This window comes from Podarcis melisellensis (genome assembly GCF_964234715.1).
Source record: "Podarcis melisellensis genome assembly, chromosome: 17".
Lineage (NCBI taxonomy): Eukaryota > Metazoa > Chordata > Lepidosauria > Squamata > Lacertidae > Podarcis > Podarcis melisellensis.
This window is the reverse complement of record NC_138534.1, coordinates 34,572,579-34,587,403: the sequence shown is the minus strand read 5'-3', so window position 1 is coordinate 34,587,403 and position 14,825 is coordinate 34,572,579. Positions and strand designations below refer to the sequence as shown.

General features: G+C 49.5%; 1 protein-coding gene across 2 annotated transcripts in view; it reads right to left on the bottom strand.

The window, feature by feature from the left end:
* LOC309359883 (stimulated by retinoic acid gene 6 protein-like) overlaps positions 1-14,553 on the bottom strand; it is a 52,184-nt gene extending 37,631 nt beyond the window's left edge. Inside the window, exon 1 of one of the 2 annotated variants that reach the window (XM_081894191.1) lies at positions 14,125-14,553. In XM_081894191.1, the coding sequence (XP_081750317.1) occupies positions 14,125-14,138 (14 nt within the window). In that variant the 5' untranslated portion in view covers positions 14,139-14,553. The remainder of the gene's footprint in view (positions 1-14,124) is intronic. The other variant, XM_081894190.1, reaches the window with a different exon arrangement.
* Between the last annotated feature and the right edge of the window lie 272 nt (positions 14,554-14,825).

The following is a 14,825-nucleotide window of genomic DNA, read 5'->3' as shown; positions in this document are numbered from 1 at the left end:
CCAAGCAGGAAACACCATCAGAGCACTCCTGACATATGGTTGTCAAGCCTCTGCTTAAAGACCTCCAAAGAAGGAGACTCCACCACACTCCTTGGCAGCAAATTCCACTGTCAAACAGCTCTTACTGTCAGGAAGTTCTTCCTAATGTTTAGGTGGAATCTTCTTTCTTGTAGTTTGGATCCATTGCTCCGTGTCCGCTTCTCCTCATCTCATAGAATCACAGTGTTGGAAGGGATCTTGGAGATCATCTATTGCAACCCCTTTGTTAATGTAGGATCTACAACGCAGGATCTGCGATGACAGTATCTATGACAGACAGTGACCCAGCCTCTGCCTTTAAAACTCTAGCGAAGAGCTCATCAGCTCCCCAGGCAGTCTGCTTCACTGTAAGGAACGTTCTCCCAATGTTTTCATACACCTCACCATTCTAGTTCCTCTCCTGTAAGAGGCTGGACTGAGGAGGAATGATGGGAGCCGCTGCCGCCCGTTCTCCTGAACCTTCCCAAGGGCAGGAGACCAGTATTGACTTAGAACAGTGGTTTGCAGAGGGGCATAGTCCAGAGGGGGAAAGCTGGGAAATACTGGGAGAGGAACAGCTAGAAGAGGAAACACCAGGAGAGAGACAGCTGGCAGATTCAGTGTCCTTGGACAGCATTCCTGGCCTGCCTTCGCCTAAGACTAGACAGGCTTTGAGAGTAACAGAACAGAGAGTTCAGCAGAAAAAAGTTCGGATTACCCGACGTGGGAGTGACATAGATAAATGGGGATGGAGGGGGTGAGCCTTTACTGGGAGCAACACCATTTCTAGAGAGCTATGCATTCGTTAGGAGCCAGTGTGGTGTAGTGGTTAAGAGCGGTGGACTAGTAATCTGGGGAACCGGGTTCGCTTCCCCACTCTTCCACATGCAGCTGCTGGGTAACCTTGGGCTAGTCACACTTCTCTGAAGTCTCTCAGCCCCACTCACCTCACAGAGTGTTTGTTGTGGAGGAGGAAGGGAAAGGAGAATGTTAGCCGCTTTGAGACTCCTTTGGGTAGTGATAAAGCGGGATATCAAATCCAAACTCCTCTTCTTCTTTTGTCTCCTGCTGTGATTATTAAAGAAACTAACTGGTAAGAATGCTCCTTTCATTTGATCTGCTTAATTACTGCCACCGAGGGAGGGATCCCTTTCCCGAAAGCCTGACATCTCCTCTAGACATTGATCAATGTCGTCCTTAAAATGTGCCTCCCAGGTGCCGTAGTACATATGCAGCTTGACAAGCAGCCAAAGACTGCATTAGCATTGTTAGCACACTGTTGGCTCATGTTCAGCTTGTGTTCTACTAATTCACTATTTCATATCTGCTGCTGCCAAGCCCTATTTTCCCCATCTTAGACTTATGCTTGTGTGTGTGTGTGTGTGTGTGTCAAAATCCAGGACTTTGCTTTTCTCTGTGTTGAAACCCACCTTGTTCTATTTTGGCCTAGTGCATCAGCCTTTCAAGGCAATGCTGATTCTAGAACTCTATATGCACAGAAGTAGAAAGAAGAGACGATTCCAACGAAGGAGGAATGGCTTTTAAAAGTTATGGACTACGCAAAGTTGACAGCAATGTTAAGAGATCAAAATGATGAACTTTTTACAGAAGAACGGAGACCTTTTGTTGGACCATTTGGGAAAGAACTACAAATGAAATCACAGACAGGATTCGAGATAGCAGCAGCAGAAGAAAAATGATAAAGTAATTGTATTAGAGGGATTTTGATAATAGACGAGAATTTTATATATAGTGCAGTAGAAAAGAGTTTGAATTAAATAACTGTGGAGGTGGGAGTGGAAAGTCAATATATGAAATAATGTAACTATTTAATTTGAAGTTAATTTGTAAAAATTCAGAAGTGTGTGTGTGTGTGTGTGTGTGTGTGTGTGTGTGTGTGTGTTTGATTGTATCTTGTCCCTCGCACCACTATGTTATCTTCAAATCTGATAAGTTTGCCCTCTACTTCCTGCAAAAATGATAACAAGCAGAGGTTGTAAGGCGCAGTCTTGCCGCAAGGGCTCCCTCATTGGGGTTGTGGGTCCACCTAAGGTAATAAAGGTAAAAAGGTAAAGGATCCCTGGATGGTTAAATCCAGTCAAAGGCAACTATGAGGTTGTGGCACTCATCTCTCTTTCAGGCCAAGGGAGCCGGCATTTGTCCACAGACAGCTTTCCGGGTCATGTGGCCAGCATGACTAAACCACTTCTGGCACGACAGAACACCGTGACAGAAACCAGAGCGCATGGAAACGCCGTTTTACCTTCCCACCACAGTGGTACCTATTTATCTACTTGCACTGGTGTGCTTTCGGACTGCTAGGTTGGCAGGAGCTGGGACAGAGCAATGGAAGCTCACCCCATCGTGGGGGTTCAAACCACCGACCTTGTGATCGGCAAGCCCAAGAGGCTCCGTGGTTTAGACCACAGCTCCACACACAAAAGTTTTTTTATTTCTGAGCCACCTAACAGTAACATTGACCAGCCAACATTTTTACCATGTTGTCAACAAGGATATCGTGGGAGATCTCATCCCGTGCTTTGCTGAAATTAGATGCTATGCCTTATTTGCTAACCCTGGGTGGTGATGACTAATAATCACCACACATGCCAACCCACTGTGTACAAGCAAACACTAGCTTAGAAAAGGTTGTCTCTGTGGCCCTGTGTGTCTTTTTGCACCTTCCTGCTGGCTTAGCTTCCTTTATTTTCAGATTTGAACTCTCTCGGCTCTTAGTGTCTCAGTCAATACTGTATCAGACAGGACAGACTGCAAAAACTAGTGGACTCAGCTGTTCATCCTCCTGGCGTCCTGCCTGTTTGAAATCAAATAAGAACTCTTTGAAATCCAGGGCTGGGGATTATATATATCTACATTAAATATAAATATAAAAAACAAACTCCATTGTTGCAATGTTGTTATTCCATGTCGGAGTGTCTCTATGGGGACCAACACGGATGTCCTCAAAGAGAGTGGCAGTGCCTCATATGCTTTTAGGCCAGTGGTTCCCAAAGTGGGAAGTACTGAGCCCTGGGGGGGCAGTGGGATTGCCTAGTGGGGAGTGCTTAGAGGCAGGAGAGCAGTGAGGTACTGAGGCATAAGTGTGATGGCCTGGGATTCGGACTTGGAGGCTGAACCTCAGGAATCTCAGCCTGCACAGGAGTCCCCGCCTCCAGAACCAGCTGAGCCAGGGCTGGGGCTTGAGCCTGAAGGGTCCTCACCTGCGCTGGATCCTCAGGTGCAGGCACCAGCTGAGTCTGCTCTGGCTCCTGGGGTGATGGAGGACCCATTGCCTGCAGGTGCTCCACTGTCAGCCCTGTCAGGGGAAGCTGAGGTTGCCTCTGGGTCCGGTAACCCTCCAGCCTCTCCTGAGCTGCAGAGGCTCAGGGCAGAGAGGCGGAGGGAACTACGGTAAGTTCCCGCAGGACGAGGGCTCGCCTCCAGGCCAGGAGAGGTGAGGCACCTGTGGACCGGGGCCACCCTATGCCTCGGGGCAGATAAAAGCCAGCCAGCCCAGTCCCAGGTTGCGGGAGCAACATTGTTGGTAGCCTGTTCCTGCCTGCACCCTGTCCTGCTCTTCTGCCAGAGTTCCTGGCCTCACCCGACTCCCTGCCTTGAACGCAGCTTCAGCTTTGACGGGCAGCCTCCATGCCACACCCTTGAACTCGGACTGGACTCGGACCTCACTGCATGGTTAACCCTCAGGACCAGCACAATAAGTGACTGAAAAGCTGGCACCACCAGATCAAGTTCATCGGTTTTCATAGAAACATAGAATTGTAGAGTCATCCAGTCCAACCTTCTGCAATGCAGGAAACTTTTGCCTGGTGCTGGAACTCGAACCCACAACCCTGAGATTGGACGTCTCTTTTTTGTGTGTGTGTGCCGAAACCCGGAAGTCTCGTTGTTGACTGATAGTTTTAATGGGATTTTGAATGAACGTGCAATTAATTGTTGCTGTTTTGAATTTTATCTCTCTTCCTTAGTGGGCCATGTTCTGAACAATGCTTATTATGGGATAGAGGGCAGTGGGGATGAGCTTTTGGAACCAAGGAGATGGGGACCTGAAAAGGTTTGGGAAAGCATGTTCTCCCTAACAGAGAGCACGTGTTGCGGTCAGTGGCGTAGCGTGGGTTGTCAGCACCCGGGGCAAGGCAAGTAATTTGCACCCCCTAACCCGTGGATTTGCGCCCCCTAACCCCCAGATGTTGCGCCTGGTGCGGCCAGGCCCCCCTGCAACCCCACACTACGCCACTGGTTTCGGTGGGGGCCAGCAGGCAGTGATTGGATAATTCGAGTCTCTGGGGAGATTTTGATGTTGCCAATTTGAAGGAGGGGTCAAAGGTTTTAAATACTGGACACGTAGCCTTGGGCGTCCTCTTGGGATGCATGCACCGGGTCACCCGCCCACCCTCCCTGAATTGGGGAAATTCTTTGCTTTGACCTTGCTATGCCTGTCATGGGGTCACCTGCTTTTGAGGCAGGGGCCTGGTAGGAATTTTGTCCATTTGGCTGATTGGCTGGTGCCATTTTGCCATTTGGTTTTTGCAAATCGTCACAACTTGTAAGGTTGCCGGTTAGGCATTGGTTAAAATTCGTTGGTGGAGGGGTAAGTGCCTACCCCTCCAATGGTGGTGCTGCAAGGGAATTCCGTTAAAGGAATCCAGGGGCTTGCCATTCTTTCGTCCAAGTCCCTGACATCAGACTTGGGCCGTGCAAGCCCCCGGGAGCATGCAGGTGAGAAGTGAGGGTCTGATGCCCAACTTCATTTCTCCCCAATATTGTTTTCCCTGACTGGCTTCCGCTGGAATCCGGAAGTCAGTTCTGTCCCTTGGGCAAGGACAGATAGTCATAACCAATGCCTAAGCAACCACTCACATGTGTGTATTTAAATAAAGTTGTGGCCAAAATCATGCTAAAAACCTTAAACAAAAATTGATGTGTGAAGTGTGAGTTTATTTGGGGTGGCTTGCGGACCTCGAGACGCAACCTCTGTTCTAGATTCTCAGACATACTGAGTGGGCTATTTTGGCGCTTACTTCAGGAACATGGAGGGTGAAACCAGCCCTGATATTTGGTCCTGCATGGTGGCTTTTCCTGTAGGTAGCTGCTGTAGCAGGAGGCGACTGGAGGCAGATGGAGGAAGTCTGCCAAATGAGGAAGTCTACACTACTGGCATGACCCCGGTCAGAACTGGCTTTCCTTCTTCTTCCTGCTATTGTTAATGGGAGGAAATCTCTCACTGGCACTGCACTCTGTTGCAGTAAGAAAACCCACCAAGAACTGTTATCAATCCAGAACTGGAATCAGGCATTCACTACTGTCATTGTACGCAATATAAAATGAAAAACTCGCAACTTTGGGCAGCAACCCAATGCACGTATTTAGCGCAAAGGGACTTTATTTTGAATTACAGTAGTATGAGATTCTTATGTAGCTAGAAATACTGTTTATAAGAGGCGGGAACCAGACTGGTTTTCTCAACTATTTTTCTTAAAAGAACATGCAGGGGAGCTTATCCCACCATCGCTCTCTTTTTGTTCTGTTTTGCAAATTGCAGCACAATGGAGAACCGTAACAAAACACACAGTTTCAGATCTCTAATGTATAATTGTTAAAATACATGACTGGAAACAATTGACGAGCATTAAAATCAAGCCAAAAGTAAAAAACAACAATCTAATACAGCTCCTTCCAAAATCCAGGGTGGGTTGTGAATTCTCAAAAGTTATGAAAGTTAGGAATGAAAACCATATCATGTCTAAATCTATTAGATGTATTTTCCACGTTTCGTGCATTAATTTTTCCATGAAACTGAGATGTCAAACTTGCTTGTGCCAATTTTCAATAAAAGAAAAACAGAGGACCTTTTGCTGCCTGCAGCCAAGAGGAAACTAATGAGATTTCCAAGAAGGAGTTTGGGGGCAAGGAAGAGCCAAAGGAGCTGCTTACAGGATGATCTGGTTACATACCGTATTTTTTGCTCTATAGGACGCACCGGACCATAGGACGCACCTTGTTTTAGAGGGGGAGAACAGGGGAAAAAATTCTCCCCCTCTCTGCGCAGCGCCCCTTCAGCAAAGCGGCAGGAGAAACAGAGCCCCTTCCATTTCTCCTCCCGCTTCGCTGAAGGGGCGCTGCGCAGAGAGGGGAAACTGCAGCGCCTCTCCAGCGAAATGAAGCCTGGAGAGCAAGAGGGATCGGTGTGCACCAACCCCTCTCTCTCTCCAGGCTTCAGACGGCTATCTGCAAGCCTTCAGAGCATGGCGGGAACTCCCGCTGTGCTCCGAAGGCATGGGGATAGCTGCCTGAAGCTCCCGGAGGCTTCAGGCAGCTTCAGCAAAAGCAACGCGAAGCCAAGGAGCGCAGAGGGAGTGCTCTCTCTGCACTTCGGAGGCTTCGTGTTGCTATCGCTGAAGCCAAGGAGCCTGCATTCGCTCCATAGGATGCACACACATTTGCCCTTAATTTTTGGAAGGGGAAAAGTGCGTCCTATAGAGCGAAAAATACGGTATTTTAGAAATATGATCAAAGCTTGAGAAACAGGGCAAAACCACCACATGTGGAGGTAGGATCCTCATTCTGAGCATCCCTTCCTGCACTCAGGTGATAGGGATGGGTTAATTTTACTGGAGTGAGCGCTAGTGGTAAATTAGTTTAAGACAGGCTTTGCTCAATGAGGCTGAGATTGTCTTTGTGGTGCAGCGGTCCAATGGGAGCCCCAGGCTGAATCGGAAAAGCTTTCTCCCAGACGTGTCTCAGAAAAAAACCCCTCTGAAGACCTGGAAACCACATTTCACATTCAACAGTATCTAATGCAGTTGTGAGACCAGCCCCTTCCTGCAGGTATGGACTGTATCTCTGGCACTCATTTTCTAAGGTTGCTGATGGTCTAGAGAAGCCCACCGTATAAGCTATTTGCTTAAAAAAAAACACCTATAGGTCTGCAGCACTGTTAGTCGATAAAATGACTTTTCTTCTTTAAGTTCTCAAGGTTCTTAACCTGGCTCAAGGTTGCCATCTGAACTAGCCAGATGTTTAACTGAGAATCAGTCACAGTCAGTCCATCCTTTGGAAAATAAGACTTTAGAACCGTCTTGCCCCAAAATGGCAACTAGACATTTGTGGCGATTTGAGTACAGTGGTACCTCAGGTTACATACGCTTCAGGTTACAGACTCCGCTAACCCAGAAATAGTGCTTCAGGTTAAGAACTTTGCTTCAGGATGAGAACAGAAATTGTGCTCCGGCGGCGCGGCGGCAGCAGCTGGAGGCCCCATTAGCTAAAGTGGTGCTTCAGGTTAAGAACAGTTTCAGGTTAAGAACAGACCTCCGGAACGAATTAAGTACTTAACCTGAGGTACCACTGTACTACTTGGATGGGTGTGTCCAGCAGGTGGTGCTTGGGGAGTACTTTTTGGCCCCATGGAGCCTTCTGTGTGGGGATCCTCAAGGCTTAACTGAGGCTTTCAATGTTTTTGAGTCCACGGCTCCCTTGACCAACTGTTCATTCTTTCTGCGGCACCCCTGTGGGGCTCAGGTGCCCAGTTATGTCACCCCTTGCCAGCAGAGCTGGCAGCCTCTTGCCCTTTTTCAAACACCCTCCCTTGTGGAGTGTTCCCTCAGCCTCCTCTCCCCTCTCCTTGGGAGTCCTCTGGGCAGCTGCTGCTGCCATCCCTGGTCTCTGAGCTGCCCCACCCCGCCCCCCATGCCAAAGAGAGGCGCCTCCTCACACTGCCCCACAGGGGCCTGCAGAGAGGATGTCCCCACCAGCCTTAGTGGCCCAACAGAGACTGGCCAAAGGTGAACATGAGGCCAGCACCTTACCTTGGGAGGCAGCAGGTGCGGCTGCAGGAATCCGCCAGGCTTGCATGGCAGAAAGTCTCCCCTTCAGCACTGAGCACTCAACTCCCAGGCAGGCCTTACACATAGCAAGCGCAAGAAAGGCCAGCACAACACCTGCCTTACTGGCTGTCTGGCCTCCCTCTTGTCTGTCCTTTCCCAACAGCAAGGGCTGGAGGAGGAAGAAGAGTTTGGATTTGATATCCCGCTTTATCGCTACCCGAAGGAGTCTCAAAGCGGCTTACAATCTCCTCTCCCCCACAACAAACACTCTGTGAGGTGAGTGAGGCTGAGAGACTTCAGAGAAGTGTGACTGGTCCAAGGTCACCCAGCAGCTGCATGTGGAGGAGTGGAGACGCGAACTCAGTTCACCAGATTACGAGTCTACCCCTCTTAACCACTACACCACGCTGGCTGGCTGGCTGGCTGGCTGGCTGGCTGGCTGGGCTTCCTCACCCACTTGCTTGCTTATTCTGAAGCCACCTCAACTCCTGGAAACCAGCACCCCATGGCCAGCCCTAGAGGTACCACTTGCCTGGGGAGCTTGTAGCCAGGGCTGCTGCAACAAACAGCCACACAAGCCTTTGAGAGGCAGAGATGCGAGAGGGCATCAAAGGATGGAGAGAAGGTTGAGGGACAGAGGTAAGGGATGCCTGCGGCACCCCTGACCATCACTCAAGGCACCCCAGGGTGCCATGGCACACTGGTCAAAAGCCCTCATAACATCTACATGAAACTGCTGAGTGGGGTTTTGGAGTACGTTATCAGCATGGACAGTGTTCTCGAAGCTACCAGTATGAGTTTAACCAAACTGCGGGAGGCAGTGGAAGACAGGAGTGCCTGGTGTGCTCTGGTCCATGGGTCACAAAGAGTCGGACACGACTAAACAACAATAAACAATATGCTGATGACACACAGCTCTTCTTCTGCAGGTGATGGTAGTGGTAGACCGTTGTCTTCCCTCAATAACTTGACTAGATGTGAGTCAACAAACTGAAGTTCAATCTGTTACATAGTGAAGTTCTCCGCTATGTCCACGCACTACAGTGATACCTCGGGATGTGAACGGGATTAATTCCAGAGCTCCGTTCACATCCCGAACAGAACGTAAGACGCGACAGCACGTCTGCACATGCGCGGGTCTTGTTTCGTCGCTTCCGCGCATTATGTCATTTTGACCATCTGCGCATGCGCGGGCGGCTAAACCCGGAAGTAACACACTCCATTACTTCCCGGTTGCTGCAGAGCAAAACCCGAAAGCATTCAACCTGAAGCGTATTTATCCCAAGGTTATGACTGTACAGTGGTAAGGTAAAGGTAAAGGTACCCCTGCCCATACGGGCCAGTCTTGACAGACTCTGGGGTTGTGCGCCCATCTCACTTAAGAGGCCAGGGGCCAGCGCTGTCCGGAGACACTTCCGGGTCACATGGCCAGTGTGACATCGCTGCTCTGGCGAGCCAGAGCTGCACACGGAAACGCCGTTTACCTTCCCGCTGGTAAGCAGTCCCTATTTATCTACTTGCACCCGGAGGTGCTTTCGAACTGCTAGGTTGGCAGGCGCTGGGACCGAGCAGCGGGAGCGCACCCCACCGCAGGGATTCGAACCGCCGACCTTTCGATCGGCAAGTCCTAGGCACTGAGGCTTTAACCCACAGCGCCACCTGTGTCCCTTCTGTACAGTGGTACCTTGGGTTAAATACTTAATTTGTTCCGGAGGTCTGTTCTTAATCTGAAACTGTTCTTAACCTGAAGCGCCACTTTAGCTAATGGGGCTTCCTGCTGCCGCAGCACGATTTCTGTTCTCATCCTACAGCAAAGTTCTTAACCCGAGGTAAGGTAAAGGTACCCCTGCCCATACGGGCCAGTCTTGCCAGACTCTAGGGTTGTGTGCTCATCTCACTCTATAGGCCAGGAGCCAGCGCTGTCCGCAGACACTTCCGGGTCACGTGGCCAGTGTGACAAGCTGCATCTGGCGAGCCAGCGCAGCACACAGAACGCCGTTTACCTTCCCGCTGGTAAGCGGTCCCTATTTATCTACTTGCACCCGGGGGTGCTTTCGAACTGCTAGGTTGGCAGGCGCTGGGACCGAACGACGGGAGCGCACCCTGCTGTGGGGATTCGAACCGCCGACCATGCGATCAGCAAGTCCTAGGCACTGAGGTTTTACCCACAGCGCCACCCGCGCCACCCGAGGTACCTGAGTTCTTAACCTGAGGTTCTTAACCTGTGGGTTAGCACAGTCTTTAACCTGAAGCATATGTAACCTGAAACGTATGTAACCCGAGGTACCACTGTACTTAATACAATCCAGATAGGACTAAGGCATGATTAGTGAGTGATTCCCTAGATTAAATGGATGGGAGTTTGCCTGCTCTTGATGGAGTTACACTCACTCTGAAGGAGTGGGTCTGTAGCTTGGTGGTACTTCTAGATCAGCGGTTCTCAACCTGTGGGTCCCAGACGCTGTTGGACTACAACTCCCATCATCCCTGAGCTCTGTCCTTGCTAGCTAGGGGTGATGGGAGTTGTAGTTCAACAACGTCTGGGGACCCACAGGTTGAGAAAGGCTGTTCTAGCTCCTTTGCTGTCACTTGAGGCTCAGGTGCCCTCAATGACACAGTGTTCCTTCCATCAGCTTTGTGTCCCTATCTGGACAGGGATAGCCTAACTTCTGTTGTCTATGTTCTGGTAATCTCTAGGTTACATTACATGTTATGCATAGGCTTGCCTCTGAAGACGGTTCGGAAACTTCAGTTGGTGCAGAATTTGACAGCCAGGTTGCTCACCAGGGCAAGATGGTTTGAGCATATTACACCCATCCTGGCCAAACTCCACTGACTGCCAATTAGTTTCTGGGCCCAATTCTAAATGCGGGTTTTGACCTATGAAGCCTTAAATAGCTCAGAACCACAATACCTCAAGGGCCGCCTCTCTCCATATGAACCGACTCAGACAGACCCTAGAATAATCATCTGAGGCCCTTCTTCATGTGTCTCCTCCATGAGAGGTCCAGAGGGTGGAAACATGAGAATGGGCCTTTTTTGCAGTGGCTCCCTATTTGTGGAATGTTCTCCCCAGGGTGGTTCATCTCGTGCCTTCAGGATTACGGCCTCGGCCCAGTATATCTGAAGGAGCGTCCCCCACCCTATCGTCCAGCCCGGACATTGAGGTCCAGCTCTGAGGGCCTTCTGGTGGTTCCCTTCCTGCAAGAAGTGAGGTTACAGGGAACCAAGCAGAGGGCCTTCTCGGTAGTGGCACCAACCCCGCAGAACGCCCTCCCATCAGATGTCAAGGAAATAAACAACTATCTGACTTTTAGAAGACATCTGAAGGCAATCATGCTTAGGGATGTTTTTAACGTTTGATTGTATTTTTAATGTTCTCTTGGGAGCTACCCAGAGTGGTTGGGGAAACCCAGGCAGATGGGTGGGGTATAAATAAATAAATAGCACCACGGGGGGGGGGGGAATCCTCTTCAAAAAAAGCCTTTGGCTGATCAACGGTCTATGTCCTTTTAAATGTGCTTGTGAGAGAGGAGGCTATTGGTTTGTTCTTGTTTTTATTATGTACTTTGTGGTGTGAACTGCCTGAGATTTTCAGTTGAAGGGCATTGTACAAATTTAACAAATAATAAGATTAAAATAGTGATGGTTCCCAAAGAACAACAAATTGTGGCAGAAAGTTAACTGTATTTATTTTTAGCTCCAAACAGTTGTGGATAAAAAAAGGATAGATTGTCTAACACAGGATGCGGGGGGGGGGGGGCAACCAGACGAGACTAAGAAGTTTGCCAGTTGCAACATATGGTTGAATTTATAAATGAAAATGCTGACAAACAGGTACTATAGATTCTTCAACATCAACTTCGTTGGACTGGTCATGTTGTTCTGGAGCCTGATTATCGTCTTCCAAAGCAACTACTCTATTACGAACTTTTAAAATGGAACGTTCCAGTTACAGATAGGTAGCCGTGTTGGTCTGCCATAGTCAAAACAAAAAAATTTCCTTCCAGTAGCACCTTAAAGACCAACTAAGTTAGTTCTTGGTATGAGCTTTCGTGTGCATGCACACTTCTTCAGATACACTCTGAAGTGTATCTGAAGAAGTGTGCATGCACACGAAAGCTCATACCAAGAACTAACTTAGTTGGTCTTTAAGGTGCTACTGGAAGGAATTTTTTTTGTTTTAAAAATGGAAAGCGTCATGCTGGTGGTCAACAAAAGAGATTTAAAGACTTTCTCAAGGTAAATATTTTAAAATGTAGTATAAACACTGACAACCGGGGAACCCTGGCCTGCAAACACTCCAATTGGAGAACAGCCTTTACCAAAGATGCCATGGGCTTAGAAGATGCTGAAACTCAGGACAAAAAGGAGAAACGTGCTAAGAGGAAGGCACGCTTGGCAAACCCTCACCGTGATCAACTCCCACACGGAAACCTATGTACCCACTGTGGAAGGATGTGTGGATCCAGAATTGGCCTCCAAAGTCACTTATGGACTCACTGGGAAGACCGTGTTCATGGAAGACAATCTTACTCGGCTACGAGTGATTGCCAAAGAAGAAGAAGAAGAAGAAGAAGAAGAAGAAGAAGAAGAAGAAGAGTAGAACAAAACATAATGGACTCAACCCACTATCAGTGTGACCTTCTTTAAAACTTACGGTAATTTTCATTCACTGGACAGAATCGAAAACAGATTGACATCAGATTTCTCCTGCCTTAAGTTTGAGAAAAAGGAGCTAAAAATCCATGCCCCTCTCCTGCTTATTTCTGCCTCTCCTCTCTTGAGTCTTCTGTGTTCAACTTCAGACTGAAAATTCTTGGCGGTACAGAACAGGGGCCCCTTGTCCTTTCCTTTGGAAAGCACTCGTTGACTGGTGGAATTACAGAAGTAACTACACAGAATTAGGCTGTTAAGATGTTTCCTTTCTGGCCAAATGACAAAAGTTCCTTACCTAAAGATCTCCTTTTCCCTTACCTCTTCCCTATATATCCCCGTGTTAAACAGAAGAAGCCTGAGAGAGAAATATATTTTCCATACATCCCCATATATGTGCGAACGTTTCTATAAATAGATTTCGTTCGGGAAAGAAAAGCAGTTGGGGAAGGCAATGTCAATTGCAAACACAGCTAGCAGGGGAGAACGGAGGCTCATTTCCACCCGGGTCAAAAACCCAGTTTGGCAAAAAAAAAAAAAACACGGGCATTGGGTACACACAAAGGCTGGGAGCCTCAATGGTGCCCTTCCCGAGGCTTCACCAGGGCATAAAAACCTGGCTAGCCCCCAACCCACCCCGGCTCTGAGAAAAGGGTGGACGCTCTCCGTGGCGCCCCATCCTTTGCTATTTCCATCAAAGATTAAGTTTCAAAGAGATTCAAAAAAAAGCCAAGAATAAAAACAAAATCCAGACAAGGAACCGGAGCCTTCTCACGGGTTTCACCCCAGCACCACCAAGAACAGCTTGGCAGCGATGCACTACCCATTTTTCCTGGGAGTAAATTCTACTGGCGTTAGTGGGGCTTACTTTTGAGTAAGACACGTGCAGGGTCGCGCCTAAACAGCAACCGGTTCGCGGCGGGGTTTGGAAGGCGACACGTAGGGGTGTCAAATAGAATCAAAATTGGGAGGGGCAGGTAAAGCCAGTGGCGTAGCGTGGGGGGTGCAGGGGGGCCGGCCGCACCGGGAGCAACATCTGGGGGTTAGGGTTAGGGGGCGCAAATCCACGGGTTAGGGGGTGCAAATTACTTGCCTTGCCCCGGGTGCTGACAACCCAGGCTACGCCACTGGGTAAACCCCACCCTGCATAATCGATTACAGGATGGTGTGGACACTCAGCCTTTGAATGGCAATGCCCATCAACTTTTATGGGGCGGCCAAGACCCCTCCCCGGCCCCTCGGAGTTGGCTCCTATGCCACACACACCATTTGAAAGGCAATGCCCAGCAACTTGGGCGGGGGGCGGGGGGGCTCATATATTTGATTGGAGAGGCTGAAGTGACCTCGGCCCCTCGGAGCTGGCTCCTATGGCAACACGTGCCTCGCCGTCTTCACGTAGTTTAGCAGCAACACGTGTGTTGCCTTCTTCCCAGTGTTTCGCCTGGCGCGCGTCAGATTTTTACGCTTTCTTGCAGGATCCGGGCAACGCAGCGCCAGGCAAAGAAGCGGCACCGAGGCAGCTGGCATCCACACACACAAACACCCCAGTTTCCGCCCTCCTGCCTGCACAAATCCCCTGCCCCACAGCTCGGCTGCTCGGACTTACCAGAACTCCTCCATGGCTCTGCTTGGAGATCTCCAAACGGGAAGATGGTGGAGCGCACAGGCCGCCCCCCTCCCTCAGTTTGGGAGAGGAGAGGGATGGTCTTCTCTACCCGAGGAGCGCGCACTCCCGGGTCTGGCGCGCTACTCTCCTCTCGGCTCCTCCCGATTCATTTCCATTTTTCGCAGGGAGGGTCACGTCGGGGCAGAGGGAGGAGGAAGGGAGGGCGCGGGCATATTTGGGGCGAGACACCGCCTTCTCCTCACATGCGCTGGCAGGGCTTGTTGTTTATAAAGCGCTTCTATGCCCCGGGGGCAAAATCAGGGCGAGGCTCTCCCGGAATAAGCGAGCACAAAGCCCCCTGGAGGCCAGACAACGGTCGCCATCACTCACATCTTCGGTTTCTTCTCAACCTGTTTGCCAGAATTGGAAAAGATCCCGTAGAAACAGATATTTTCTAAGGTTTGCGCACTGCTGGTGCCTGGCTATTTGCGCCCTCGACTAATCGCTTGCACACCACACACTCGCATTGCTAACAGTCTTTGAGTACAGTGCTTTTTTTCAAATACAAAAGAATATGTTTGGCACACAAATCGTTTTGAACGATCCTGTGAATTGTCTCAGCCTCTTAAAAGTTTTGATTTCAAGTACACCAGAACCTCACTTTGCATGCCTTTTCCTTTGCAAATTCTGTCTCAGATTCC